Raw genomic sequence first — 27,976 nt, forward strand, 5'->3', positions numbered from 1 at the left:
AATGAGTTCTGCACTGATACAGAATCCTTATTGGGAACTCATTCCATTTGGTAATAATCTTTGACGGGCAGGCAATATGTGATATTGCAGACTGGCTCTACGTACCCACTTAATACGGAAATATTACTACCAAAAACAGTACCTACTTCCATAGAGTGGTTATGAGGACTAAGGGATTTAATAAGTACAATGTACTTAGAATAGTCGGGATACAGTGAGCATCCAATTTTAGCAATGCTGATATTTGCCACCACTATTGGATGCCAGGCTCTGGGCTAGAATAAAAATTAAAACAGCCACAGCCTCTGCCCCTGTTAAACTTACGTGGTGTCTGATTATAAACTCCAGTGCCTCCCAGGCTAGTCAGGGCACACAAATGTGAGGAAATGAGGCTGGGATGGTGGTGCCTGGGGACCACACACTTGGCTGGATGGAGCGGGCAGGGTACGGCTCCAGCAGCTTGTTGCTTTCTGGGAATGAGGCCTATTGGTGTCAAATTTTGCTTTTCAAGAGAAGTTAGAAATTTGGGTTATGTGAAATCTCCCAACTTGTAAACACTGAACAATGAATGTCAATTAAAAAGCAAAAATTGCTTTATGGGCAAAAAGCAACTGCAAGCTGGATGGTTCCTGGAGGTGCCAATGTACAATTTCTGGACATGCTGGCTCTAATAGCCCCAGGTCCCCACTTTTTGGGGAGCAGCCCAACCCAGCTATGGGCAAAGATCACTCGTTAATCCTCAGTTCTTGGCTCCTCCACGAAATGCTCAGAATTTATGTAAGTTGTGAGTGTGCAGGACAGACTGAATGTTAGGGACCATCTGTTTAGTGACCAGAGAGGAAGAGGCACCAGTAGGACTGGAGGAGGATGGGAGCAGCCAGGTGACAAGGAGTGGGACGATTACCTTTTGCCAGAGAACACACGGACACGGTAGAGCACAGAGGGATGAAGAGTTTAACACAATTTATTTGATGCTTAAATAATCAACTAGGTCATCCAGTGTATGGTTTTTCATACATATGTAATTAGAGCTATGTGTCAATGAATGCTGATTTTCTATGAATATAATCAACAAATTAAAGGATTTCACCAAAACCCAAATAAAAATGCCCTTTAAAACACAGCAGCCTTATTAACCTAATATGACACTGCTAGAATGGTTACAAATGATTGGCTTACTGAAAGGTGTCTATATCTTAGAGCCAGTACACAATACGGTAATAATTTTACAGCGTGCTGCCATTCTACTAGCTAAGGATTTCTGTTCAGTCCATTTTAACTACCCCTGACTGGGGCCTCTTATGAGCACCATCCACCTCTAAAGCGGCAAGCATTACCCCCTTTTAAGCACTAACAGCATCCCCCCTCCCACTAAAGCAACTACTGTATAGGTTGTTTTTTTTTTTTTCATTTTTAGATCATTTCATTGGAAAATTGGCAATAGCAACAAATATTAGATGAAGGGCTTTGTGTTTACAGATAAAATCTTCTGTGTTGCAGTATACTGTAGTGTTTGCAAAATTGGAAAAAGATTTAATCAAAATAAGATGATACACATGCATCAAAATATTAGTATTCTGAAGAAAATTTTTTTTCACAGAACTACAGAATTCCTCATTTTGGGAATTATTTAAATTTGCAGCAGATTTTAAAGATTTTTTTTTTTAAAATCAAGCTAGCAGTTTTGCATATACAAACATTATAATTGCTAATATACAAGAATCAGTGAAGATTCCCCCCCACCCAGAACCCCTCCCTCCTCTTCTAGGGTGAAGTCACTTGAGAACCCCTATTATGTTAAATGCATTTGCAATATTCTGTTGTGTTCTAAGAGGCAGTACCTTATCAACATTTATTCTAGTTTTCCGTTAGAATTTATACAGTGTTATTATTTACAGCAAAACTATAGATGTTTTAAAAAAGAAACAAATAGTGTTTATACCCTGACAGTTTGGGTCCCAAGAAAAATAAGGCGAGCTGTTGTGGATTTAGTAATTTTAGTGTTTCTCTGTGATTCCATCAGTCCATCTCCTTCTGTCCCTTCTGGAGGCAGCAATTTCTTCCTTTTGTAAATGACACCAAATTACTTGAGATAAACGGTTAACAGCATGGCTTCTTGTATATACACTGCATTGCTAATTGCACGCGTGCCAATCCTGGGAATGAAAGTGAATTTCCATGCTCTGTAAATTGGCTCATGCTAAATTAAAATGTTGGTGTTTTCTGTTGTTTTCTTTTTACGTCAAAGAAAAATCATGCCGTTAATGTGGGAGAGCAGCAAACACACACACCCTTCTCTGTGAATTTTTACTTCCTGCTGACATATCTTCCATGGATTTCTCAATACTGGCAGTAAAAACACAGGATCCTGTGGAAAGAGAGGTAGTAGGTAGTGAGTTTAGCTTTCTTTTCATTTTTTAAAAGAGAACTTGTCTAAGCCTACCTTGCACTCAACAGAAAAGCCTCAGAAAATGGGGGCCCTCTACTTCCTAATGGGGTGGTTTCACCTGATGCCTCTGACTCTGGCTATCTGCTGGATGCCCCAGAGGACAAGGTCCTCAGGTGTACTGGAAAGCTCTTTGAAGAATGCAGTGACCTTCTCTTGGTGATCCTGTGACCTCCATGGGACATTGTTTATTTGTGGTTTTAGAGATTGAGTCAGAAAGACCCTCTTCTAGCTCTGTCTCTGTTGCTCAGGTTACTCACTCACGTACTGGGAAAAGCCCTTCGGGCCTCAGACTTATCTGTAAAATGAGGAGACTGACAGAGGTGCTCTCTGAGATTTCCATCAACATAAAAATATCAGGGGGATAGGCACAAAGGGCCAGGGATATGGAATCAGGATAGAGCATCTTAGTCATGTCAGTATGTTTTATAGTAAGTTTCTCACCCCTCAAAATGCAACTTATCTTTCAAAAAGGGAGGACAGTGTCATTACTTCATTACTTTGAAATTGCTTTGCCATATGCACATTAAAATTAAAGACTATCTTCTACCACTGGAAAGAATACTTTCCCTTCTCCTGCCTCACATCGGTCATGACAGGATAAATTAATTTTGAGTTTTTTTTATGGAGGCTCCACTCAGAATGTCTTCTCTTACTGGATCATACCTGCATCAAGTATCTGTTCTATAGTGAGTCTTAATATGTCAAAATAAATCAACATTCTTTGGCAGCGGTGTTCATACTTTTGTGCAGTATGTATTGTTCTTGGTATGCACTTTTCCATAAAACAAAATTATTCCTACATGTAGTCCTTCCTCCTCGCTCATTGCGAAAGGTGACAAACTTGAATGCCTGCCCAAGAACAAGACATAGGCCCTGTAGAAAACCTGAGTAAGGCCAGAAGAACTTTAGGAACAACTTGAGTAGCAATAGGCTACTTCTTCTGCAGGTCTAGGAGAACCTTTATAATTCTCTTTCTGTTGGGGCCCAAGAGTGTTCCCAGTGACCTCGAGGTTGTTTACTTATCCTGGACAAGTTCCTTTCCCTTTAGGTGAATCACCAGGATCCCTTGGCTTACGTAGACATGTTAGTACAGAACTTCCACTGCCTGCCCGACTGTGGTTCTGGGTTTCCTTTTTTTGTATTAAAACAGCTACTGACCTCCATGTCCCAGGTCACTAAGAGAGCCAAGAACATCAAAGTATCAATTCCTTCTGGGCTGATTTCAACACCTGCCACCTCCCTCCCAACGGCTCTGTAGGTTCCAGAGAAGGAAAGTGACTCATTTGGTCCAGCCATGTCCCAGAAGGCGTGCAAATCAGAGCAAGAAGATCAGGATTTCCTCACTTCTGTTTTTACATTTATTCCTAAGCTTCCAGGCACCAGGTTTCTTAGATGGTCCTATGTACCCTAGTACTCTCATGCTCTGATTTCTTAGGGAGAATCCTGAGCAATTTTCTGATTGAACCCCCTCCTTTTTTTTTTTTTAAAGCGGAATCAATATACAATTTACACACCACATAGTTTGTCTATGGTAAATGTATACTTTGATAGTTTTTAGTAAACATATAGATGCAAAATAATCACAACCCAGGAAAACTTTTGTTTTGCTTCATCTCTCTGCCAAACCAATCCAACTTCCAAAGTTAATCTTGTAATAAGCAGCAAAGTCTTTCTCTTATCACTTCGATGCAAACGACCATTATCTTTCTAGAAATAGTGGGTATCTTTCTATAATCTTTAAAAAATGCTATGAATTATGCTCATTTATATTCAGGTACGATTTGAGGGATGGTTTTAAAAAAATGTTGGAGTTAGTTCCTCTTATAAATCTCTTATCAGTCACGAAATCAGAGTGTGTTGACCCCAACAATGTGGGATGTAGGAAGGTCATTCATTGGATAAAAGACTTTATACCAAGTACAGTGTTGCACAAAAAGCATGAGAGCTTTTGACTGCCTTTTATGAAAACATTGACACTGTATAAACTGTGATGAGAGCGCCATCTGATGGATGAGAGGGCAGGAGCTATCAAAACATTTCAGAAATAGAATTCACCTTCCCTTTCTGGGCTTAAATAATGGATTTGTGATAGAAGCATTTGCATCTAGAAATCTGGTTTTGGGTTTTATATATGCCTTTCAAACACAAAGGTAGTAGAAACCAACTCAGAAAGCTAATCATTCCTTTTAGTTATTTCACTATAATTATTTGTTAATTTTAAGAATCACTTTAAAATATAGAGAAATAGCTATTCAATGGATTTTCGTGGCAGTTTATATTTCACAGATGAATCTTGTACTTTGTCATTACATTTTCAAGTCAGGAATATGCTTGAGTTAGAACCAACCTTTCCTTTATATGTCCACATACCAGTGGGTTTTAGCCCCTAAAGCCTAGCTTTAAAAAAAAAAAAAAAAATCACATCTTTAGCTTGATAGCTGAAGCTCTTTGCAGTTCAGCCCAATGAACCTTTTCAGGCTTAAGGCCCGCTGTTGTCCACTGAAAAGCTTTGTTTTCCAATCTGCAGTGGTGTCCACTGAAAAGCTTTGTTTTCCAATCTGCAGTGGGTCTCACACTTGGGTGCACATTAGCATTATCTGGGAGACTTTAAAAAAATTAGAATTTCTTGGATTGGAACCCAGTATCAAAAAACTTTTAAAAACATCTCTAGCTGATTCTAATGTTCAACTGAGTTTGAGAGCCAGTGATATGTTCTAGAGCAGTGCTTCTCAAAGTTTAATGTGCATATAGCTCACCCAGGGATCTTCAAATGTGGATTCTGATTCGGTAGGTTGGGGTAAATAGAGATTCTCCATTTCTAACAAGCCTCCTGGGTAATGCTGGTTCTGTTGGTCCACAGACCACACACACCAGGGGGCATCTAGACGACATATGTGTCATCAACAAATTGGTTTCCAACTTCCTTTTCTTTGCTCCCTACTTTGTATCCACCTATACTTTCTTCATTTACCATGTTTCCCCGAAAATAAGACCAATCCGGATAATCAGCTCTAATGCGTCTTTTGGAGCAAAAATTAATATAAGACCCGGTCTTATAGTAAAGTAAGACTGTAAGTAAATATAATATAAGTAAAGTAAGTCTTATGTTAATTATTGCTCCAAAAGACGCATTAGAGCTGACGGTCCAGCTTTCAGGGAAACACGGTATATCCAACTCAGTTCTACCCTTCAAGTTTGTTTCAGATGCCATCTCCTTGAAAGGGCAGGCTCTGCTCTCCCTGATGAGATTCACCTTTGCAGGTTAAGTTTTACTCCTCTTTAAAGACGTAGCTCTGTTAATGGCTTAAGGAAAGCCTCTTCTGATGCTATGTCTTTGCTGTATGTAGCCCACCGGAAACACAGACTTTGTTCTTTCTTTCCCCTCCCACCCACCTCTGCCTGCCTTTCCCATCTCCTTTGCTTTTCATTGGATCCTGGGCTTCGTATTTTTAGCTCTTGAACAACATTTGTCCCATCTCTTTCCCCCTTGCAGGCTGAGAGATCCAGAAGGGCAGAGACCATAGAGGTTTTATTCACAATTGTATATCTAGCCTTTTCAGTCTAAGCCAGATGAAAAGTCAAGTATTTTTTGAAGGAGTGATGAGAACGATTCACCTTTGTAACTCAGATAAAGTGTTGCCCGTGGCAAGCGTGGGCACTGTTGCCACACTTGGCTTCATATGGCTGTGACATCCTGAGCATTCCCCCGAAAGAAGTTGGGAATACAGCTATTCCAGTGTTTTGTGGCTTCCATCTGGGGACCCTCCTTTCCACCACCTCACAGATCAGCCCTCTAATGGTATTTTTGTAGTGAATGTTTTATAGATTATGGCTACCTTAAAAATGAAGTTCTGCTATTTTTTTTTTTTTTAGTGAAAAACTATGTTTTTACTATATACAATATGAAGGTATTTACTATAGGTTGCCTTTGTACATGTATTTGATTAATGGTTTGCTTTTAGGTCTCTAATCAAATACTATTTAACTATTGATATGGGTAATTGTGAAGAGCTAGGTCTGGATAAGTTCTAATTTCATAGCTTTGGCTCATCAGCTTTTGCTCATCAGGGCCTTGGATAAGTCATGTTAACTTTTCAAAATTTTAGTTTCCCCATTTATAAAAAAAAGAAAAATAAGAATAGTACTTAACTTATTGCATTATTTTGGGGGTTATATGAGGTAATGTATATAATCTTACCCAGTACCTATCATACAGTAATCATTTGCTAGAATGACTGTTACTCATAAATAATATTAAAAAGATTAATAGCTTTCTGTAATAGAAAGGGCACTATGCAGAGCATCAATAATCTTGAGTTCACGTCCTAGCTCTATTGTCATAAGCTGTGTGACAGCAGAAATGTCATCTGACCTCTCTGAGCCTTAGCATCCTCATCTATAAAAAGTAGTAAACAACATTGGCTTGACCTGCCTTGAGGCTTGACTGAAGGACTGAACAAGAAAAAAATGTATAACAGCACTTTTTAAATTATAAATCACTATATACTATGTACACATCTTTATAGTTATTTTAAGCCACCATTGGGTTTTTCCTTACATTAAAAGTAGCATGGCTGTGACTCAGTGTTAAAGAAAAGCAGGTCCAGGGTTCAGATAACTCAAAATTCAACTGGTTCTACAAAGGGAAATAAAAATTTGATGTTGCCATCTGAGACTCAGTGAAATTTGGCAGCATTCTACTTGCTGAGTTGGTCTGTTATTAAAAAAAAAAAAAAGCAGCAGCCAGTAGGGCTATAAAAACTCTCAGTATATTTGCAAATTGATTTTTCCAGGGCACACATTCAATGTCCTGGAATTCCAGGCAGTATTCTTGGACTCATTTCTTAGGTTCACTTATGGAAGGTAAATACTTTCCCAGAGAGTAAAATGAGGCTTGTAGTCAAATTATGTTGTCTGACACATTGAGTTTGCTTTATCCTGAATTTATTTTCACGTTCACATGAATTCTCCTGACAACTTCTTTACAGTGTGGATTATTTATAATTTTAAAGCCTCTTGTATATTCAGTGACCAAGTTATTTCTATATTAATAGTCTCTAAAGGACACAGGAAGCATGGCACTGTCATATATATTTTTGGTATCATTTATTCATAGATATTAGGTATATGTTACTTAAGAAACATGGGACAGCTAGTGTAGGTGACCTTTTTGGTTTTTTCCCATCCAGAGTCTGAGTCTGACTGAACAAATTCGTAAATTTTTAGGGGCCTACTAAAGCTAATTTAACTCTTTTCAAATTTCATTTCATTTATCACATAGAATTGCTTAAAAAGACCAATTCAAGACAGCAAACTCATGCTCTGTGTTTTATTAATTTGCTGTATATATGCCTTTGACCAAGTTCAACTGTGACAATATGCATACTAGGTGGGTTCATTCTAGATATGGCTACACTAATGTCATCCTTCATTTTCTCATCTCTCACTTTTGTCATCCAATAAAAAGCAACTCATGTTGCTCTCTCTTGATTCAGCCACGTCTTCCCACTCTCATTGCCTAAGCCAGCATCTGCAAGTCTCTTAACAGGTTATCTGCTCATCCATTATTGCTGCCTCCGATTCATTCTCCGCCCTGCAGCTAGCCTGGGTGATGCAGAACATAACCTGAACCATATCCCACCCTTGCCTAACTAAACACCTTCAGTGGTTTCCCACTGCTTTTAGTGCAAAGACCAGAATCCTTACAGAGAGACTCATATGGCCTGAATATTCAGATTTTTCCTACCTCTCCAGACATAATAACAAAACTCTTCTGCCAGCTACACTGACATGTTCTCAGTTCCTCCTTTCCTGTTTCTTTCCACTCTGGCCTTTGCGGAATGCTATTGCCTGTACCTAGAAGGCGAACCCCAAATAACGTCAAATTTCCCACCCCAACCCAGGTGAGGCCTATTCATCCTTTAAAACTCAAACATCACTTTCCCAAGGAAATCTTCCCTGTCAGCTCAGACCCAGTCTCCGGTTAATAGGTTTGAGAGTGTGGACTCTGGAGGCAGCCTGATGGGGTTTGTATATCCTGTTTCTACCAATTTTTATGTATGTGACACTGGACAATTTGGGGCATATTTCCTCACTTGTTAAATGGGGATGATAAGGGCATCTATCAAAGAGGGTTGACTGTGAGAATTAAATGAAGGTAACAAGTGAAATACTTTGAAAAGTATGTATTGTAATTATTTCCAGAGCACTCTCCAGTTCTTTGTCTTCCCAATGCCATTAAATCCTGATGTGATTAGTTATGATTGGTTACCATTAAACCTCCAAAAGGTAAGCTCAGTGACGGCAAGTACCTTACTACCGTGTTTCCCTGAAAATAAGACCTCACCGGAAAATAAGCCCTAGCATGATTTTTCAGGATGGCATCCCCTGATCATAAGCCCTAATGTGTCTTTTGGAGCAAGAATTAATATAAGACCTGGTCTTATTTTCAGGGAAACACGGTACTGTCTAGCAATGATTTCTTAGTGCCTATGTGGAAAGCCTCACAGAAAGGAAGTGAAATCTTGAAGTGAACAAATAAACACATGATAGGTTTTTTGAAGAAGGAGGGATTAAGAATTTATTTGGGACTTGCAGTTATTTCACGTAAAAAATCAGGGGCAATGAGATTCAATAATTTCTCAGTACCTTATCTCAACACATCAAATACCAGGATTCTGCTAAGGGGGAGGGGACAGCAGATGTATGAAAGTGAAAACTGGGATCTATTTGCTCTTTTTGTTACTTTGACCAATGGGGCTAAGAGAACTGTTGGTAAATTGCCTTAAGGAAATCATCCTGCTTTACCTTACAGACTGATAGAGAAATTTTCAAAGCTCTATCTGCTTTTTCACCCCAAATGACCTTTCTAATGGTAGCTATGTAGAAATAAATAGGACAAGGTAAAATGTAGAAAACAATGTTAAAGGAAAATACTGTTCTCTATGAAGAAAAGTTGAGACCACTTTAAACAAAGCTCACTAACCATTTTAACTTAAAAAACATAGTGGTACCATTAACTTCCTTTTTAATTTGCTTTGGTTTATATAAAAATAAAGTAGTATTATGGGGATTTCAGTAATTTAATTTAAACTTGACAACCACTATGTTTCAACCAGAATTTTATCCTCAGATGCTGTGCTGCTAAAATGGTGAAAGGCTGAATCAACACAAATCGCAGAGTATATTTGTAAGAATTACTTGTTGCCAAATAGTCTTCCTGTCAGATTGTATAATGCTATTGCATTTCAACTGAGCCTTCGCTCTTAGAGAAGACTCAAAAATCACTATTTACACTTGCTTCTGCAAACGTCAATTTTACGTTCCTGACTAATTTGTGAGGCACAAGTTTATGGACTATGAAGTAGAGTCAAGTTTTAGTGCGTGTATGTAGCATACATAGACATAAAAATAACTCCAACAACTTGATATTGGATATTCAAAACTGGCGTACAGTGAAAAAGAAAGGAAGGGGGAAGATCTAAATCATTTGTTTAGTGAAATTGGAAGTTTCGCAGGGAGTTAAGTCCGACTGTTGTTGATATAAGCATATTTGTTATGACCTTGACTGACCTTTTACTGTTATGAATGGCTCTTCTTTTCCACATGCCGGATTTCTTTCTTCGTCTTCACCTTATAACCTTCTCCCTGCTGTAAAAGGAATGTACATGTTAACATTTCATAGCAAAAGATTTTTAGTGATAAAGCAGTTCCCATTCTGGTTCCTTGGGGCTGGATTAGGGTCAGTGAAACACAGTTTAAAAAACATTTTGTCACGTCACGTCCGAAAATACAATCTATTTGCTTTAACCACACAGCTTAGCATCATCAAGGCAAGCTAGGTCAGAATGAATACAATATAACTGAACCTCACAATTCAGTAGGTTAGTGATAAATCGAAAAATGAGCACCTGCTCCATTTCCTGTAGTAAGCTAGAAGAAATCATTGCGAAAGATCTCAAGGCATTCAAACCCCAATATAAACAAAAATAGTAAATTATAATTTATGCCTTTTTAAGCCAGAAGAATTTTAAGTGATCTGTTGTAATGAGACTGAAAGATCTCAGTAAAGCATTAATCACGAACTAATACCATGGAAATGATGTTGAGCTGAGGGATTTTTTGTTTGTTTAATTTGCGGAATTACCAACCCCTCTTCTTACTTCAGACCAAGCAGGCATCCATTTTCCATAAAACAAGACCTCTCTTCACTGAGTACCAGGGATACATTTCTTTGAGAGCAAAGGTTTTTTCCTTTTTTTTTTTTTTACAAATATTCAGCTTTTACCCTATTTATAACGGAACACACAGTATAGCCTTTCCAATTTTCTGATTCAGTCCTTCTGAGAAATTTTCAGTTCACTTTTTTCTTATGTAAACATAGGTTATTAAACTTTCTATTTTTAAAACGAAAAGGGTAAAGATCTGAGAAATGATGAAAAAAGAACTAGAAATGTTTTCTCTGGGAGATTCATTTACTGAGTTACACTGCTTAGTAGTAATGAGGTCAGTTCTTTAACTAGCACATTGGAAACAGGCTGTTAGAAACCCAGAAGAGAGCCTTCCTCAGGTTACGATGGGGAATTTAGATTTCCCTGTAGAATCTATTATAAAGGTAAAATGCAGAGATTTGATGTAAGGATCTTGAACTGAGTTTTTTGCCATTCTAACACTTAAACCCTGTGCATTGCATGGAAACCAATGCTCTTTATCAAGTGCTCTCCATCTGTGTCCCAGGCAGGCGCTGGGCCGGGGTGGGACACTACTGAGGGATTTGGTGGTAGAAGTTATTTATTTTCTCCCAGAAGCTCGCACCAGCATGTTCTAACCTCCATAAATATACTTATCTCTGTGAAATCTCTTAAGACAGGGAAAGTATATAATGTTAAATAACATTAGGAAGAAGAGTCTTTTTCTTTGACCCTGATCAAATGCACAGGATATCAAAAGCAGCAAACGCTCAAGCTACCACACTGCAGGGTGCCAGCCTGTTAGCAGCATATACTGGAAGAGTACACAAAGCTTTATCCTCTACTTTCTCTTTGGCAGTCCCTCTCCATTACCACGTCCTCATGTTTTCTCTCTTGTGGGATAACGATTCGTCTTAATACTTTCCGAGTGATCTGTAGGAAGCAACAGTGAAAAGGAGAGATTTTCCTGTTTTCCATTTCAAGAGGTGACACTACAGCAAACACATAGTATGACATCTAAATTCCAAGAGATGCATTAAATCCCCATGGTGATTACTTTTCTGGTGATGAGGTTGCCTTCTTCATCAGTGAATTGCTCTTCTGTGACCGATTCACCAGGAATGTTTTTTGCTTCCTCTCCCTAAAGGATGTGGCATAGAGATTAGCAACATACCGGATGGACAGATCGCCACACCACTGCACGTACCACACTCATGCTTTGCGGAGCTTTAGAAAAAGAAGGTATGCATTCTACTCGCTATTCTAGCACAAGGGGAAAAGGCCGACTCCACTGATGGTTATTTAGCAGTCAATAACACACAAAGCATGAAACCTCTAACATATACAACAATGATGGTTAGCAACAAACTCCAAGAAGGAAGAATTTGAAAATACATAAACAGAATGCAGTTACACATTGCTTTACAAAGAAAAAGGTTGCATTTGTTGAAAAAAAAAAAAATGTAGCCAACGATTAGGGCTCTAATGAGATCATCTCACTTTCAGTACAGTGTTTCTTCATTTGTCCTACCAAATCTATCAAATCATTTTTGTGGATTGCATTTTGCCTAATCTGAATTAAGACTGTACTTTAGTTGGGGTATTATATTTATCACCCTATGTTTCATTTAAAAATTTACTTACTACGGGTAATATATACAGTTTTTGAAGCACGATGAGAAATGTTCAGGAAGGTCCTACTTTTTTTTCAGACTGAGCCTTTCTTAGGTCTTAAAATAAATGAGAATAACTATATCTGATGAAGTACATAGTTTCAGAGTACTATTTTCAAGTCAAGGGGTCTTACGTGATGATTATCTAATCTCCATTGCCATAGACCATGAATGAATAAATAAAAAAGTAAGTATCAGTACTAAAGGAATTAAGATACTTATCTTTCAGTTAGTAACTGTTACCTGGTTTAGAAGTGGCAACTGTCAAAAGATCTTCCTCTGGTGAATTTAAAAAATGGAATCAATTGTTCTCCAAGGTAGGGTCATATTTTCCTGCTCATAGGCAGCTTGGTAGATGGAGATGGCGCCTTAATACCTCTCTATTAGCTCAATGACTGAATAAGAAAAACCACTCAGAGAGCAAAAATAGGCCTGTATTTGCAATATATTACCTTCTTCACAGATATTCAACTTAAGGTTAGTGCCACTTACAGTTTTGGGGAACATGGACAAATATTTTAAGTGCAGACCTATTCTAGAGACCTATTGATCTATCAGTCAAACCTCTTGTTGAAAAGGTGACCTGGATAATGCTAGAGTAGAGTGTACCGTAGTTATTGTACACTCGTGGTTTTATAGGCAAACTGGCAGATCAGAAAGAAGACAGCTGTATTTTGGGGAGAGCCAGGATTCTAGCTCTTTCAGTGTTATTGTCATGATAATTTTGTCAGTGCCAGCCAATGGTGAGAAAATTCTATGATTGCGTTACATAAAAAACAGGTGGAAAGGCAGTTCTAGTTTAAAAATGACAGAGTAAAGACGAAAACACTATCTTGCTAACAAAATTCTATTTTTATTCTTTTTTTCTTCTTACAAAGTGACTTTGTCTTTTTACAGATTGTGGACTCAAAGGTCATGACAATGCATGGGACACATAACTCATCTTACCTCATTGTGGCACAGAGCTGGGCGAAAATAAAAGATGTTTCTTGCTGCTCATGGTTAGTTCACCTTGAATCTTGCTATGATTAGTTTTGATTAGCACAGTTAACAGAAGGAAGGAAATTGGAAAAATGCAGAGGTCTCATGACTAAATGCACTAAAATCTGCAATAAGTTTTTATGGAAGTGTTATTTATATTTAATATGATTGGTTTCATACATGTAAAAAAAAATTTTCATTTTTTAATTTAAAGCATGACGACAGCAGAAAAGCCAATAAAAGGTCATGAAAGGTTTCATTACAGTTTAATCACTGAATAAATGAAACATTTTTTTGACCTAATTCTTGGGAACATATCTTAATCTTAAATGGCCATTAAATAAAGTCAATTAGTGCTTTAATAAGGCCAAAATAAGTTGTCTGATTATGTAGAAACTCACCAAAGTGGATTAGATAGGAATCGACTATATAGATAGGAAAAACAATAAGGAGTCATACAATACATTAAAAAAAAAAAATCATCCATCTTTAATTTTGTCAAATATATGAGAGACCAACTGTTACCAAGGTGAGGTGTTTGGGGCCTCTCTTTAATGAGAGAAAATAATCTCTAATTAGTTTCTAAAATTCTTGAAAACAGTTGGTACTTTTAAGCGAACAAAATTTCACACCCACCCCCCTCCTCCGGTCTTGTTGAAGGCATTATTTTTGGCAACACCTTCCCCCACTTTTTTCTTTCCTGTTTCAAAGGAAAATTACAGCACATATGGTGTTCCGGGATCATCCCTGGTGGCCACCTTAATGAGGACTAACTGTACTTTCCTTTAACCTCCACTGTAAGCTTTCCATTTTATAATTTGTATCCCTCTCTCCTTGAGTTTTTGAATAAAATGAAAGAATAGCTACCAATATAAAAGGCACCAATTTGTTTGATGTACACATTAAAACTTCAACTTTCCAAAAACTGGGGTGGCTATCATATATATATGCCACATAAATAACTTAGCAAGTTACTAAGCAATATGTCTAGTAGAACCCAGTTTTATATTCTGAGAAACCCACTTGCTGGGGATGTATGTATACATGTACATAACATACACATATACATATTAACATATAGGAACAATCTGAAGCTTTTGAACAGTGGTTACCTCTGGGAAATGGGATGGGTAAATCAAAGTTTATACTTTTGAATTGCTTGGTTTGGAGAAAACATACATGTAAACTCTTATTTTGGAAATCAGGAAAAAAAAATCACAAGTAGAAATAAAAATACAGTTGAATAATAGTGAATGTCCAGCTATTTGAATTTTACCAAACTTCACAACAGTTGGGCTGTGATGAGTTGGTTTAAAGTTTTGACTTTTCCAATCACTGAATTTGCTAAGCAAATGAAGTAAACAAGCTCATAGGATTGGTTAATTTACTTAAACTTCTTCTAAGCATTTGAAACCACTGTGATATTATCAGATTATATCGAAATAAATGAATGTGCTTAGAAAATTTAAAGATCCTAAAACAAATGGGCGAGTTTGCTAATTTGAGTAATTCCTTAGGGACTTAAAAATATTAAATATAAAATAAATACAGCCACATATAAAATTAAAGAGAAAAATTATAAAATTATACTTTCAACCCACTTATACAAATTGAATGGCTAAGAAGATGACAGATTTGCCAAGTCTAGGAATCCGGAGCACACCGACTGCTTCCATTGATACCAGTCAAAGTCAGCTCTGAGAGGGACGGAACAACCCCAATAGTTTTCAGCTTTGAGATTTTAATTGCTAGGGGGATTACTATGGCAAACAGTATAAATATGCTGGTTCAGTCCAGGGTTGGACAGCCTCTAAGAAGTAGGTCAAATTCCTAGCATTTCAGCCCCATCAAATATTTTCAAGAAACACAACCCAATGCTGCCCTCTTCCACTGGAAAGGTCTAAATGGTCAAGTGCCTAACTTAGTCCAGGAAAAGTCATTCCTTTTATATTCTGGAAGAGAAAGAATATAGTATTGTGGAAAAAGCAGGTAGAAGACACTTCACCAGAAATCTAGGAATTAGCTTCTGGTCCCAGAACTGCTATCACCCTGCTGTGATTCTGGATAAATCAACTCATCTCCAGTCCTCAGTTTTGTTACCCAGGAAAATAAGGGATTTTAACATTGATGATCCCTTTACGCCCTAACATTCTCATTTTGCGTTTCTGACAGAGATGCTTCCATGTCACATTTACCGTATACGACTGCAGTCTCAAGTTCTTTTACCTTAGAAAGATACTAACATACAGAATAAAGAGAAATACAATAGAAGTGCGATCCTTTTCAAGTGCTTCAAAAATCTGGACAGAAAATTAACCAGAAAGATTCTTATATATGTAATTTATACAGATTTTGGTTATACCTATAGCTTCCAAAGATAATTATAGCTATTCTTTAGCTTTTGATTTTTCTGTCACATATAAAAGACATTCCTTAAAGCTTATCTGAGTGATTCTATTGTTTATACAATGTTCTCCCCAGTTATAAAACCCATTCTCTGATGATTCCACTCAACCTCCCTAAAATCACACTGACTTCAAGAAGTGGGTATTTGGGGAGAACAGCAACTCCTCTATTTCATGAAGTCGACAACATTATGCTTTCTTAAACTTCAGTTCTTAATAAAAATGTTAACATACAATTAATTATACTATATTGAGCTCAAATATATAATAACACTAACAAAAGCTACCTTGATGATGAGAATGGTAGGAGACCAAAAGAAATATAAAAACATCAAAAAACCTCACTGACTTGGGGTTTTTTGATGTTTTTATATTCTTCAGAGTAAAACTACCCCTCTGCCTTCCTACCTTTTTTTTTTTTTTTTGCAGGATTATGTTTATTTTTTTCTGTCCTAAGTGAAGGAGAGTCAGCTTCTATAATGGGTAGCTATTATAAAGGAATGAGGTGGATTTGGCTGCAACATGAGTATGTCATATGTTAAACATAAAAAGCAAGTTACAAGACAGTATCTCTCGTGTGCCTTTTGTGAATGTTTCACTTTAAAATATCATTTATTAAAGACGACTACAGGAATAGATAGCACTGAGCAAAGAGTATGGCTTTAACTCCTTCAGAAAACCTAATTATTTCTTTCCTCTGATTCCAGGAACATGTGGGACATGATTATGAGGACATTATAGATAGGAGGTTGAATACCTGGAAATATGCTAGACACCAATAAGTGATGTGGCCTGACTGTATGAAATTTTCAAAGAAGTGATTCATGCTTTTTTTGATAGCTCCCTATTAAGCTCAAGGTTGATTTGGGGATAATTTAAGATTTCCACAAGGACTTATTTTCTTCTCCAATGTTTCCAGAATCTTAGAAAAACTCTAGCAGAGCAGATTTTCTTCCCTCATCTGATCTACATGGGACGTATAAGCAGCTGGATTAAGAAGTTTTGGATACCTTAGCCAACATCTCTGCTGTCTGTTGCATCGCCTGATACTTTGGAAATGGCTAAACTTGATAAATGGTTTTCAATAGCTACTTCCCTTCTTTCTCTCCCAAGCTGTTTATCATAGAACCTCCAGTTATTTGGACCACATTCAGAAGCCTGTGCGTTGAAAAGAGCTTCCTAGTTCTCATCAGGAAAGATCTTTCTAAAGACAAAGTAATGAAGACAAGCAACAGACTGCAACAAACATTCTGTTGGACCTTACCATGCATAAGGTCAGTGCTCCAGAAAGGCTTTGTGGGGGAAGTGAAGATTTATTCATATTGTTCAACTGTGCTATAACAGGGGATTTATAGTTTTCACTTCCAGTAAAAATGGCTTCCTATATTTAAAAATACAGCCTGGTATTTTTTGTATGTTAGTCAAGTTAAAAACCTATTTCAGAAGTTTTTGCTAGATTTGCGTATGTCATTTACACCCATGCCAGGCTGTAATTCCAAATTCTCAGTCACTGATTGATAATGAAGAACTGATTTTCACTTAGAAACTGTTAAGGCAGTAGGAATTTGAGATTGAAAAGGAAGCCTTTTAATTCTTTCATTCTTTCTTCTTTGTCTTACCTCATTACATTTCATTTGATATGGACTATTCTCTCATCAAGATAGAATCTTAGTTAATACATAGAACACTTCTCCAGGGAAAGCAGGATATCAATGCTGCATGTCAAACACAGGCCTACGCAGAATACTCACTACCATGCAACATGACTTTTCCCTTTTCATTGTTGTTTTTATAAGCTTTCAAGTGTGCAAACAAACACATACAGAGCCATTTAGTTACTATGCATGCTAAATTTTCAAGACCACAAGGAAGGGCTTTCTAATAATACAGCAATGCCCCATAATGATCCGGCTCCAGGATACCTTTATAATCAAACGCCGGCGAATAACACGGGTAGTGACTCTCCGTTCTTCCTCTGAGCTTGAATCACTCTCACTGCCTCTCAAGTCCTGATAAATGCATTTTTTAGTATAATTTTACCATCACATTTAAAACAAAAGACATTCTGAGAAGGGAAATCAAAGAAGAATTACTTTTACTTGTTGGTTTTTCCCCCTAAGGAAGTCATGATGTACATTTGTGAAAAATCTTTAAAAAATAATTGAAGTGGAAGAAAATTTTGAGCAGGAATCTAAATGAAATTACTCTGTATATGTATGTATATGTGCGTATGTGTGAATATAAATTATACATACTGTATATAATTAATAAATATTTAATTAGCTTGATTTTTACCTGCATATGAGTGTGTGCATACATATATACACATATACATATGCGTGTGTGTGTGTAGGCATAAGTGTGTATTTAGTTACCTGGGTCTTTACCTGCATATATATGATAAAGGCCAAGGTAATTAAATAAATTAAAAATAACAACCAGAGACTTTTTGGCATCAGAAACTACATGCAACTACTAATTAGTTTGAAGAAACATTAATATTAATTTTTAAACTAGTTTTAAATCTATATACATTTGACTTGGGTGTGTAACCTTATAGTTCAGGCCATGTGTCATGTGATCGACAGAAAAAGGCAAAATCATTTCCGATTTTTATAAAATTTTGGTCAGATTTGACAAATTTATAAAAAGTAAAGAATTTATATCAGCATAACTTGCCACATATATTTAAATTGGGAAATTTGTATCAGCATAATTGGTATTGAACACGTAATTGGTATTCCTTAAGAGTTTAAATGAATAAAGGAATAATGTAAAATGTGAAAGCTTGAGGTCTTATTTTAAAAAACTGATATGAACTTAGAATAGAAAAATGATTTGACAAACAAGAATGTGGCACACAATACAGTAATAACACAAATATTAATATTTAGGCAATAAGGATAGGAATATGGAATGACTGCCAAGTGGCCAACAGTTCATAATTCAAAGGGAAAAATATCTTTGGCATCTACTTAAATGTCATGGTGAAGACTATTTACTGAATGATTTTATTTCTAAATTTTAATGATGGAATTCTGAAAATAGTTCTGGTATTTTATTTTCTAAATTTTCTAGTTACCCTAAATCTGATAGTCCTGGAGTTAGAAGTTGTAGTTAATACCCATTGGAAAAATCAATGGCAATATTGGTAAAAAATAGGAAAAAAAAAAAAGTAAAATTATTATGGGAGGTATAAGTGCTAGCTAAAATGATTTATGAAATGTTAGTCAAATAGATAATAATAGGCCATTTTTCACGAAAGGTAAACTTAACAAATGTTTAAAAATATTATAGTAACATCAGCTTTGACTTTGTAGGAAATTTCAGCTGAACAATATAGCCCACTGAGTAATGTGGTGTCAAAAGGAAACAGTTTTTGAGTTTCTTACTCCTTATAAAAATATTGTCTGCTAATTTCCCTACTCCTTTTAAAGATTTTTAAAAAAGGACTGTACATTCAGGATACTCTGAATGACCTAAGTATTGTGGAAGGAGGCCCTGTAATTGCTCAAAAGGGCAGAAAAAGGTAAGAGGGATTCATATTGTGAAAGAAAAGAATGACTGATCAGCATGCAGAGCTTAATAGATTAGACGAAGCAAAAGGGAAAATTCAACCTTTATACGGAATTGTAAACTGGGGGAAAGTTTTCACTTAGGTAAATTTAAAAGCAGAAGAACATATGTTAAAGCAAACATTAATAACAAACCTAGATGTCAGTTATATCATAATTCTATCAAGAGTCATGAGAGCAGCCCCTCACATTAAGAAAAAGTGGCCATTCGACCAGTATTTCAGTTTACACCCTCTCCCTGGAGTCTTTGCTTATCTTAAGTTGAAGGATAGAGAGAAGGTGGTAGTGGGATTTATCAACATTCCTTTTTAGAGAATTTTCTAGGAATTTGTAAAGAGAATAATGAGGAGGCCAAATGGGATTTTCTCAGTACTCCTTGCCATGGGTCGTTGCAGGGAAAGAGGGGGAAAGCAGAATTTTACCTTGTAACAGCAGACAGTCATCCGTGTAAGAGCCGCACTCGGACTTTTGACCTGATTATTTAGGGGACAAAAAGGGGGCTGTTTTCTGAAATCGTACATCAGACGACCTAGTTGCTTGCTATTATATGATGGTCTAGCCACAAAGACACATCCTGAACATCTTTGGATCTCTTGTGAAGTCAGGCTCATATCTCCCAGAAGCTTGAACTCCATTATGAATTCTTATGCCCTTGAAACCTTTATGCATTGGAGTCGGACCAATGACCAATACCAAAGGTGCGAACTCATTTATAAAAAATCTTGTAAACATTTTCTACTAGTTATTATTTTCCAATCACTTATGAACTCAGCTGAGTTTCCTTTCAGAGTTAAGACTTTTGTTTTTTTAAACACTCTTTATGCCTTCTCCCTGGTTTCTCAGTAGCCAGGACATATGCACATATGCGCATGTACAAGTGCTTATTTATAGTTACAATTTGATTTCAGAACTTCTGTCTTGATTTTAATAGGCTTTTGCAGAATAAATTTTCAGTTAAAACACGCTTCTCCCTTTACTTTATGGGCTCACTTAAAAAGGGAACATTTTATTCAAAGTCATACTGATACATATACTGAGAGTTAATTAAAAGACAGAAATTGATATTCAAAACTACACTTGTCAGCAAGGAAGTAAAAGAAAGGCCTGACAATTTTACTTCCTCTCACTTTCCCTTCTAACAAGCAGGAAAATGGTCAAAAGACAGCCTGAAGAAGGAAAAAGGAAAGGATATGATCAGTTGATAAGCTGATAATTAGCTCCTGAGTAACTGGGTTTACTATACATTTTTTTAAACCTTAGATTAATCCTAGCATTGTTTGACAAGACTTTTTTCTATCTAAAACACTATGGTAAATCTTAAGTAAACTAGATGTTTTAAGGAAAATGGCAAGTACGTATAACTCTCACCAGAGATGTATAACTCTCACCTGCTGCATAGCTCATGAAAAGACACAAAGTTTGAAAGAGCAAGAAAGCAGTAAAATATCTAGAAAATAGAGCTGATTTTTAGTTTCTTATATCCAGCTATGAGTTGTAATTTCAAGTTTTTTAAATATCTAAAAGTGAGATAAGCCTCAAAGAATTAAAAAAACCCCAATTAAATGGTACCATAAAAACATATAAGTACAGAGAGCAAGCAAATATTTCTATGGCAGTAGTTTTTAGAATTATTAAAAACAAATACCAATTATCAACTTAGATATAAAAATTATTAAAATGAGACTTCTAACTTTGAATTTCTAAATGCTGTCAACTAATGGTAGTATATACCCATCTCATTTTAGGCCTAGGAACTGGTTTCTTCAATATTTAAAACACACTTTCAGACAACAGACTTTACAGGGTTAGACCGCTTAGATGAGCTGCTCTTTAAATGCAAAAGAACCAGAAAGGGCCAGAATAATCACCCTCCTTGCATAAGAAAGAAGATTACACTAGGAGTTAGGAAACCTAAATCCCAAACAAAATAATAGTGGACCTTAAACTAGTTATGTAACCTCTCTGTAGTTCTTTTACCTCCTGAAAAATGGCGAAAGAGATGCGTATTCCTTTTCCTACCCAGGAGTGAAAGTATGATCAAATAGCATGTTTTACTCAGTACTTTACCCCCAATATTAGTGTTACAATTTTTGATCACACATTTGTAATTGGCAAATAGTAAAAAACCGTGGGCCAAGTGCTACAAGATTAATCAAAAGAAGGTAAGCATCAGTACTTTCAGTTTAAAGAACAGCACACTGAGTAACTGGATGACGTACCTTTTGCTCAGACCCACTGGTCCCCTCGTCTTCATGGAGATTAAGCCTTGGCTTGCCATCTGCAGAAGTCCTACTCATCTTTTTCACACTGACAGGCACACAGGGTTTAGGCTCTTCTATCACAAACTTGCTGGTTTCTTCTAGAGATTTCTGATATGCTGCTAGTGGTGCTGGTTCCTCAACATGACCATATCCATGTATTTTTGGTTTTAGAGTTTCCTTAGCACTCTGTTTCCCTATATCATTTTGGGATTCTGGGAAGTAAGATTTCGTCTTTGCTTCTGGAGTGACTTCTGCATGGTTTCCATTTGCTTCAAATTTTCCAGGTTCTCCTTTGAGATATGAGGTAATGGAATCTCTACATTGGTCTGGGCTGCCAAAGATAAAAATGTGGAAATTTACAATAGTAACATATAGCTGGCTGAAAATGGGCGTCAGAAGGTCTAACGTTTTAACAACTATGTTTTTCACTGCTTTGAAGGCATAAAATAGGCCTGAAAACTATGGTCACTGGATTTCAATTTGTAAAGGGCTATCATGGGTGTGAGCCGGTGCTGCACTGGCTCCAGGCATCTCCTGCACTCCAACTGCCAACCTGGCTAGCTCTGCCGTCATTGTTTGTGTTCTATTTTAATCGCACTTCTATAGCTGCTTGGATTCTATGTCTTAAAAAGTAATCCTGAGTGGTTCATGGACAGCTCAGAGTTCCAGACCCACCAATCTAAATAAAAGAGCAGGATATCTCAAAATGCTTTTATACTGCCAGTGAAAACACTGCTGACAAAGTGAATTCCTGTGATGAAAGCTCTGGCAACCCCAAGAACCCCAAATCCCAGCCTTTGTGTTTCCAATTGCGGTTCCTGCCTTCATGCTTTTCCACCCACAGTGCCCTTACTTGGTTCTAATCGTTCTTCTCTCCTGAACTCTGCTGACACTCACTGGTGATTAGGGTGCTGGTGCTGTCCCCCTGCTTCTACTTCCTGTGAGCACTATTTTTCTTTATTACATTTCTCTTTCAATACTTTTAAAAATTGATTTCCAATTTTTACTAGGTTCAGTACAGACTTTTATAGCTTAGGCATTGTTTTGAGTGTCTTATTACCTGTAGAATTCTGAAGGCAATAACTAGTGCAATGTTTTATGTGTATAATATATGTATTATGTATATGTATATATGTGGTGTATGCTTATAAATTAAACTGATTATCTAAACACACTTACAAAAAAACATCAATAGCACACCCTATTCTGTATCTGTAAGGACAAACAGTCCCAGCATACTGTGAACATCATGTAACATAACATTTTAAGTTGTTTCTTGTTATGCAACTATAAGTTATAACTATATCTGAACATAGACATCAAAGTTCATGCTATTTGTTGTCTTTGCAGTTGTCTCTTTGGTAGGCTTAATCCAGAATTTATTGATGCTACCATTCTCCAAAAGGAGTTTTGTAAACCTCTTTGGGCATTTTTATTGAGCAAGATGCTTATCAGCAATATAAAAATATTAAATATGTTATGAATCTGTTTTTTGTATCCAACTTAAGTTCATCACTAGTTGCCACTGAAGTCAAATACACTTTAGTCTAATGTGCACATAAAAAAATAATGCCAATTATAATTGAGAGATTATTTGCACCAGTCATTTTTGTAGGCATGCTACAGGCTTTCTTTTTCAATCTATAAAGTGGTGTGAGGCAAGTAGTCATATTCTTATTTCTAAAGCTAATTAAAATGACATTCTCAGAGCTTAAAATTCATCCACAGTCACAACTCTCAATCTTATGATGGTGGCATTTGAACTAATGTCTGGAGGACATGAGATTTACCTTTCTAGAGTAAGGCCACTATAAAAACAACCAGGTTCATGATTAGGGAATTATTTTGGTTATAAACAAATTTCTATCATGGCAATATTATTTGGGGTAAAGAAGTGCGTATACTATGTTACAAATTATGTTGTATATAATTTGTAACATAGTATGTAGAAAAAAGGAAGGATATATATAAAATGTTAAGTGTTTTTCTTAGTATGGTAGAAAGATGCATTTTCTATGTTAACACATTTTAAAAAACGTATGTAAAAGAAATCCACCAAAATTTTAATGGTAGTTATTGCTAGATGATGGGGTTGTATTGTATTGATTTTTTAAATCTGTACTTTAATATTTTGTATAATAAGCATACTTATATTTCTAGACAGGAAACAATAGAAATGTTTATATTTCTAAAAGACTTGGAATTTTATTGTTCACAGTCTTAGCTGCGGAGGGCACAGCTCACTGGCCCATGTGGGAATCGAACCAGCGACCTCAGCATTAGGAGTACAGTGCTCCAACCACTTGAGGCACTGGGCCAGCCCTATTACATTATTTGGAATGAGCATTTATTACCGGCTATGTGAAAAAACTAATGCCAGTAATAAACTAGAGAAAAGTAAACTAGTTTTCTAAGTAAAGAATACATGAATCTTTGGCATGTATGCAAAACTTTCTCCATTTTACATCAGATTATCAATAGTTTTAAAAATTATATTTGAGTTTAATGTAACTTTCCCTTTCCAGATTAGCAGACTAATCTTTAAAGCAAGTGTTATTCCAAAACTGGAATGGTAATTTAGAAAAAGACTAATTGCCGAAAAGCATATATTTAAAGCAAACTATTAACATGTAACCTGTTTCCTTTTTCCTTTTTTGAAACAGAGTCATACCTGTCATCCAGTCGATCTAGTAACCCACCGGTTATTCTTCGAGCTTGAGCGGGGGATTCTAGGCTGCCACTTGTCTCGTTCTGCCAACCTGTAATTGAAGACATTTCCAGTTCTGCTTGCTGAACACGCTTAAGAATAGCCTGTACTTTTTCTTCTGTCATCTCCTCAGGATCTACTCCTTCTTCAAGTTGAATGTCCTCAAATAGAGATTTGAGTTTTTCTTCCGTCATCTCCTCATCAGGACCAGATTTTCCTTTCTCTTGCTGCTCAGAGCTTACTCCTACTTTTCTAGTGTGTTTCAATGGCTTTGCTGGTTTAACATCTTTTGGGACCCCAGCCATACTTCGGAGATACTGAGGATACTCACTCAGACGTACATTCTCCAACTGGCTCTCATCTACATCCATTGCTCCAGACATTTCCGTTAAAGGCATTGAGTCTTCAAGTTTGCTGTCTTCTAAGGAAGTGTCTTCTGCAGTTACGACTGGAGGTCCATCTGCTGAATACTCTACATTTCCCTGGGAAGGTACTAGCCCATCACTCAGTCTACTGGGGGTTCTAAGGGGAGATTCTATGCTAGAGATATCACTAAAATAATCATCTTGCTGGAAAGGGGTGGGTGGTGTGTAGTGCAACCCTGTGGGAGTTTCCAGTTCCACTTGAAGGGAAGGATAACCTATGGAAGACAGTACATTTGGACTGACTGGAATGAATTAAGAGTACATCAAACAAAAACACATGGAATGACTTAAATTATATCAGGTATGAAAACGTATGAGGAATTACAGAATGGTGATAAATTTATTGGTTTAGTCCAATGAAATGTAATACAATAAAATAAAAGACTAGTGCAAACTATAATAAAATAGAATACTGATTAAGATATAGATTGTTTCTATCAATTTTGGTAATATTAATATAGTAACTTAAATACAGAGTAATTTAATCCACTATAAAGTTATCTGTCATTATATAAGATACATTCCACAGCCAAATTAATTATCTTTCTACTTTTAGCATGCAAAATCCATATTGTGGTGGACTGAATACAGCAAGCCACAAGAAACCAATTTTTATAAGTTACTTTAAGAACTCTACATATAAGCAATTTCTACCCAACTCTAATTTTTACTGATTTCACATGAAATTCACAGCAAAGAAAAACGAATTTAATCTTTGGAAAGCAATGATTATTAGATTCTAGAGGAGTAGCACTAGGAAACAAAAATCTAAAAGATGTTAGGAAAAGGATTTAAAAAGCCGATAAAGTAGAAAAGATTCCATGTAAAGTCATCAGGTGTCAATGTGACAAGAGATGAAAGGGTTGTGGTGTATATGGAGGTTTTGGGGAACTTGGTGATAGGGGTCCACTCAGAACCACAAATCAAATAAAAAGAAAAAAGGAATGATATACAACAGAGAAAGGAGGAAAACCATTTGCAAAGAACTCTGAATAGTCATGGCAATGCTATGAAACACAGAGGTTTATTAACCAGACTACACAACGTGGAAGGAGAGAGCAATTCCCTTGTTTTACACTTTGCTGAATGGACTAAAGGACTGTTTTTCTCCTTGAGCAGAGAGAAAAGTCAGCAATGTTCTGTCTGGTCATGGTGAGGAAAGGAAGTCTCACAAAAGTTCAATGAAGAGGAGAGACAGGAAAAAAAACAGCCAAGCACATTTTCTGAATTATTAGTCTACAAAACTAAAGCCTAATTTTTTCATCAGTCCAAGATAAATACCAACTTAGCTTTTGTTGTAAATTCATATTGCTATAGGTAAGTGAACATTTTCTATTATGGTCACCTATAAACCAGAAACTTGTTGAAAAGTTGGCTAAGATTAGCTGAGGTTTATAATTTGCACAAGTGAAATTTATTTCATATATACATTCCTAAATTTCCGCAATACTTTTAAAAATAAGGAATATAAACTATTAAGATCTAGCAACAAAAAGGCTTTGTGAATTTTTTTAATATTCTGATTTTAAAATGTTAAAATTAAACGAAGCTTTCAATTCCATTGACTACTTTCATTGTTTTCTGGTGATCTTGTTTATTAGAGGTACTGTTCTTAAAAAATTTTCCCAATAAAGAATATTAAAAGATTCTATAAACTAAAACTTGGCAATAATTCATAATTTGATATAAAAATGGTGTATCTTTAGTGCAAAGGAGTTTGGTTACCAATATATGGTCTCACATATAAGACAAGGCATTGAAGAGAGCTTTTTCCAAGGTTCTATGGTATTTATAAGCTTAAAAAGACATTATTATCCACCATGTGTATGTTATGTGGATAACAAGGTATGCTTTACATTTTTAACTTTAGGAAGCAGAAACCTTGTAAGCATTTGCGATCTTTTGTCATACAATATGCAGAATTAGAAGTTACGGATTCTTGTTAGTCTAACTTTGGTGGTTTAAAACCGGAAAAAAAAAAATACTATTTTTTCCCAAAATTTTGAGTAGTAGCACAATACCCCTAGCTCTTCTTTCTGCCTCCACACTATCATCGATATTTTTTTCCTCAGAATTCATTACATGAATAAATTCCATTCGTGAAGGAATACAAGCATCTTGAAAAACACTGTAAGACATTTGTTACACTTAGTACTTTGATGAGCAAAGCCCAAATTTACATAATGAAGGGAAGATGACAATATTATATAAATCCAGCTAATGTAACAGAAAAATTATGTTATTAGTAACATCTACGCTCATTGAATTAGAAATTATGCTGCCTTTTATATATGATAGACAAAGTAGGGTTTTTCAAAGAAATGAATAGCTGCATATGAAGTTAAAATAATGATTAAAATACTTTTCTGAGTGATTAATGTGTCACAATAGACTTTTTTAGTACATGCTTATATACTTGGTCCCAAAATAGTAATTCACCATTTTACTTAACAATTTGTATACTTTATGCATAATCTTGACCCAATACTTTACTTACTTGGTAAAACAGCTCACAATTTGGTTTTACCTACATTTGAATAAAATAGTTCACTCGTTTTTAAGGTTAATATGAAAATAACAAAAGCAATGCATTCTCTAGGTATTAATCTTTTTTTTTCTATTTGGTCATATAAAATATTTGAAATACAACTCTTTCAGATAACTTATACTTTTATGGCTCATTATTTGTATTTTATATAACACGTTGATCAAGTCTATTCTATCAGAGTGTATATTTGCAGACTCAAGCAGATAAGACTGAAAATGAGAAATTAAGTCAAGCAAATCACAATTTAGCTGGTTTTAACTGACTGCCTTGTCCTGCTACACTTACACATTTTATCAAATGACTAAATAAATATGAATACTGAATTCAATTACCATCAACAGAGTCATGGAAAACATTGTTCTCATCTGCAAAACTTCTGGTGCCTGAAATATTTCCATAATCAAATATTGGTCCTTCTAGCAGAGTCACTATATCTATTCGATTAATTTTTGTCAAGACTGAAGTTAAGGCATCCGCTGAAAAAGGAGAAAAAAAGATAGAAAATTCAATTATTTTCTTCCAGTCATCACCATATCCACACAAAGGCATGGCTTTTGCGACCCTCCTGGCATTTTAGCTCTTCCTTACTGCAGTGCTGCAGTGTTATCATCCAGAGGGTTCTGAAAACCCACTGCTACAGGGAAGCCATGTTACGGTCTAAAGAATCACTCTGTAAAGCTGTGTTTGGTGACAGCAACATTCATTTCATCTAAGATGCAGAGCACACGAGACTGAAAACAGCTATACTCCTTTTAGTTGTAAG

General features: G+C 36.1%; 1 protein-coding gene across 32 annotated transcripts in view; it reads right to left on the reverse strand.

Moving 5' to 3' along the window:
• Positions 1-946: 946 nt before the first annotated feature.
• The window catches only part of ANK3 (ankyrin 3), a 591,144-nt gene continuing 564,114 nt past the window's right edge, over positions 947-27,976 (reverse strand). For 22 of the 32 annotated variants that reach the window (XM_074339473.1, XM_074339469.1, XM_074339468.1 and 19 more), the window contains 9 exons: positions 27,546-27,689; positions 24,205-24,880; positions 21,492-21,864; positions 19,695-19,745; positions 17,620-17,706; positions 11,696-11,779; positions 11,512-11,571; positions 10,022-10,099; positions 947-2,368 (listed from right to left, as the gene is read on the reverse strand). In XM_074339473.1, the coding sequence (XP_074195574.1) occupies positions 10,031-10,099; positions 11,512-11,571; positions 11,696-11,779; positions 17,620-17,706; positions 19,695-19,745; positions 21,492-21,864; positions 24,205-24,880; positions 27,546-27,689 (1,544 nt within the window). In that variant the 3' untranslated portion in view covers positions 947-2,368; positions 10,022-10,030. The remainder of the gene's footprint in view (positions 2,369-10,021; positions 10,100-11,511; positions 11,572-11,695; positions 11,780-17,619; positions 17,707-19,694; positions 19,746-21,491; positions 21,865-24,204; positions 24,881-27,545; positions 27,690-27,976) is intronic. The other 10 variants (XM_074339475.1, XM_074339476.1, XM_019731810.2 and 7 more) reach the window with 7 other exon arrangements.

This window comes from Rhinolophus sinicus, linkage group LG07 (genome assembly GCF_036562045.2).
Source record: "Rhinolophus sinicus isolate RSC01 linkage group LG07, ASM3656204v1, whole genome shotgun sequence".
NCBI classification, from domain to species: domain Eukaryota; kingdom Metazoa; phylum Chordata; class Mammalia; order Chiroptera; family Rhinolophidae; genus Rhinolophus; species Rhinolophus sinicus.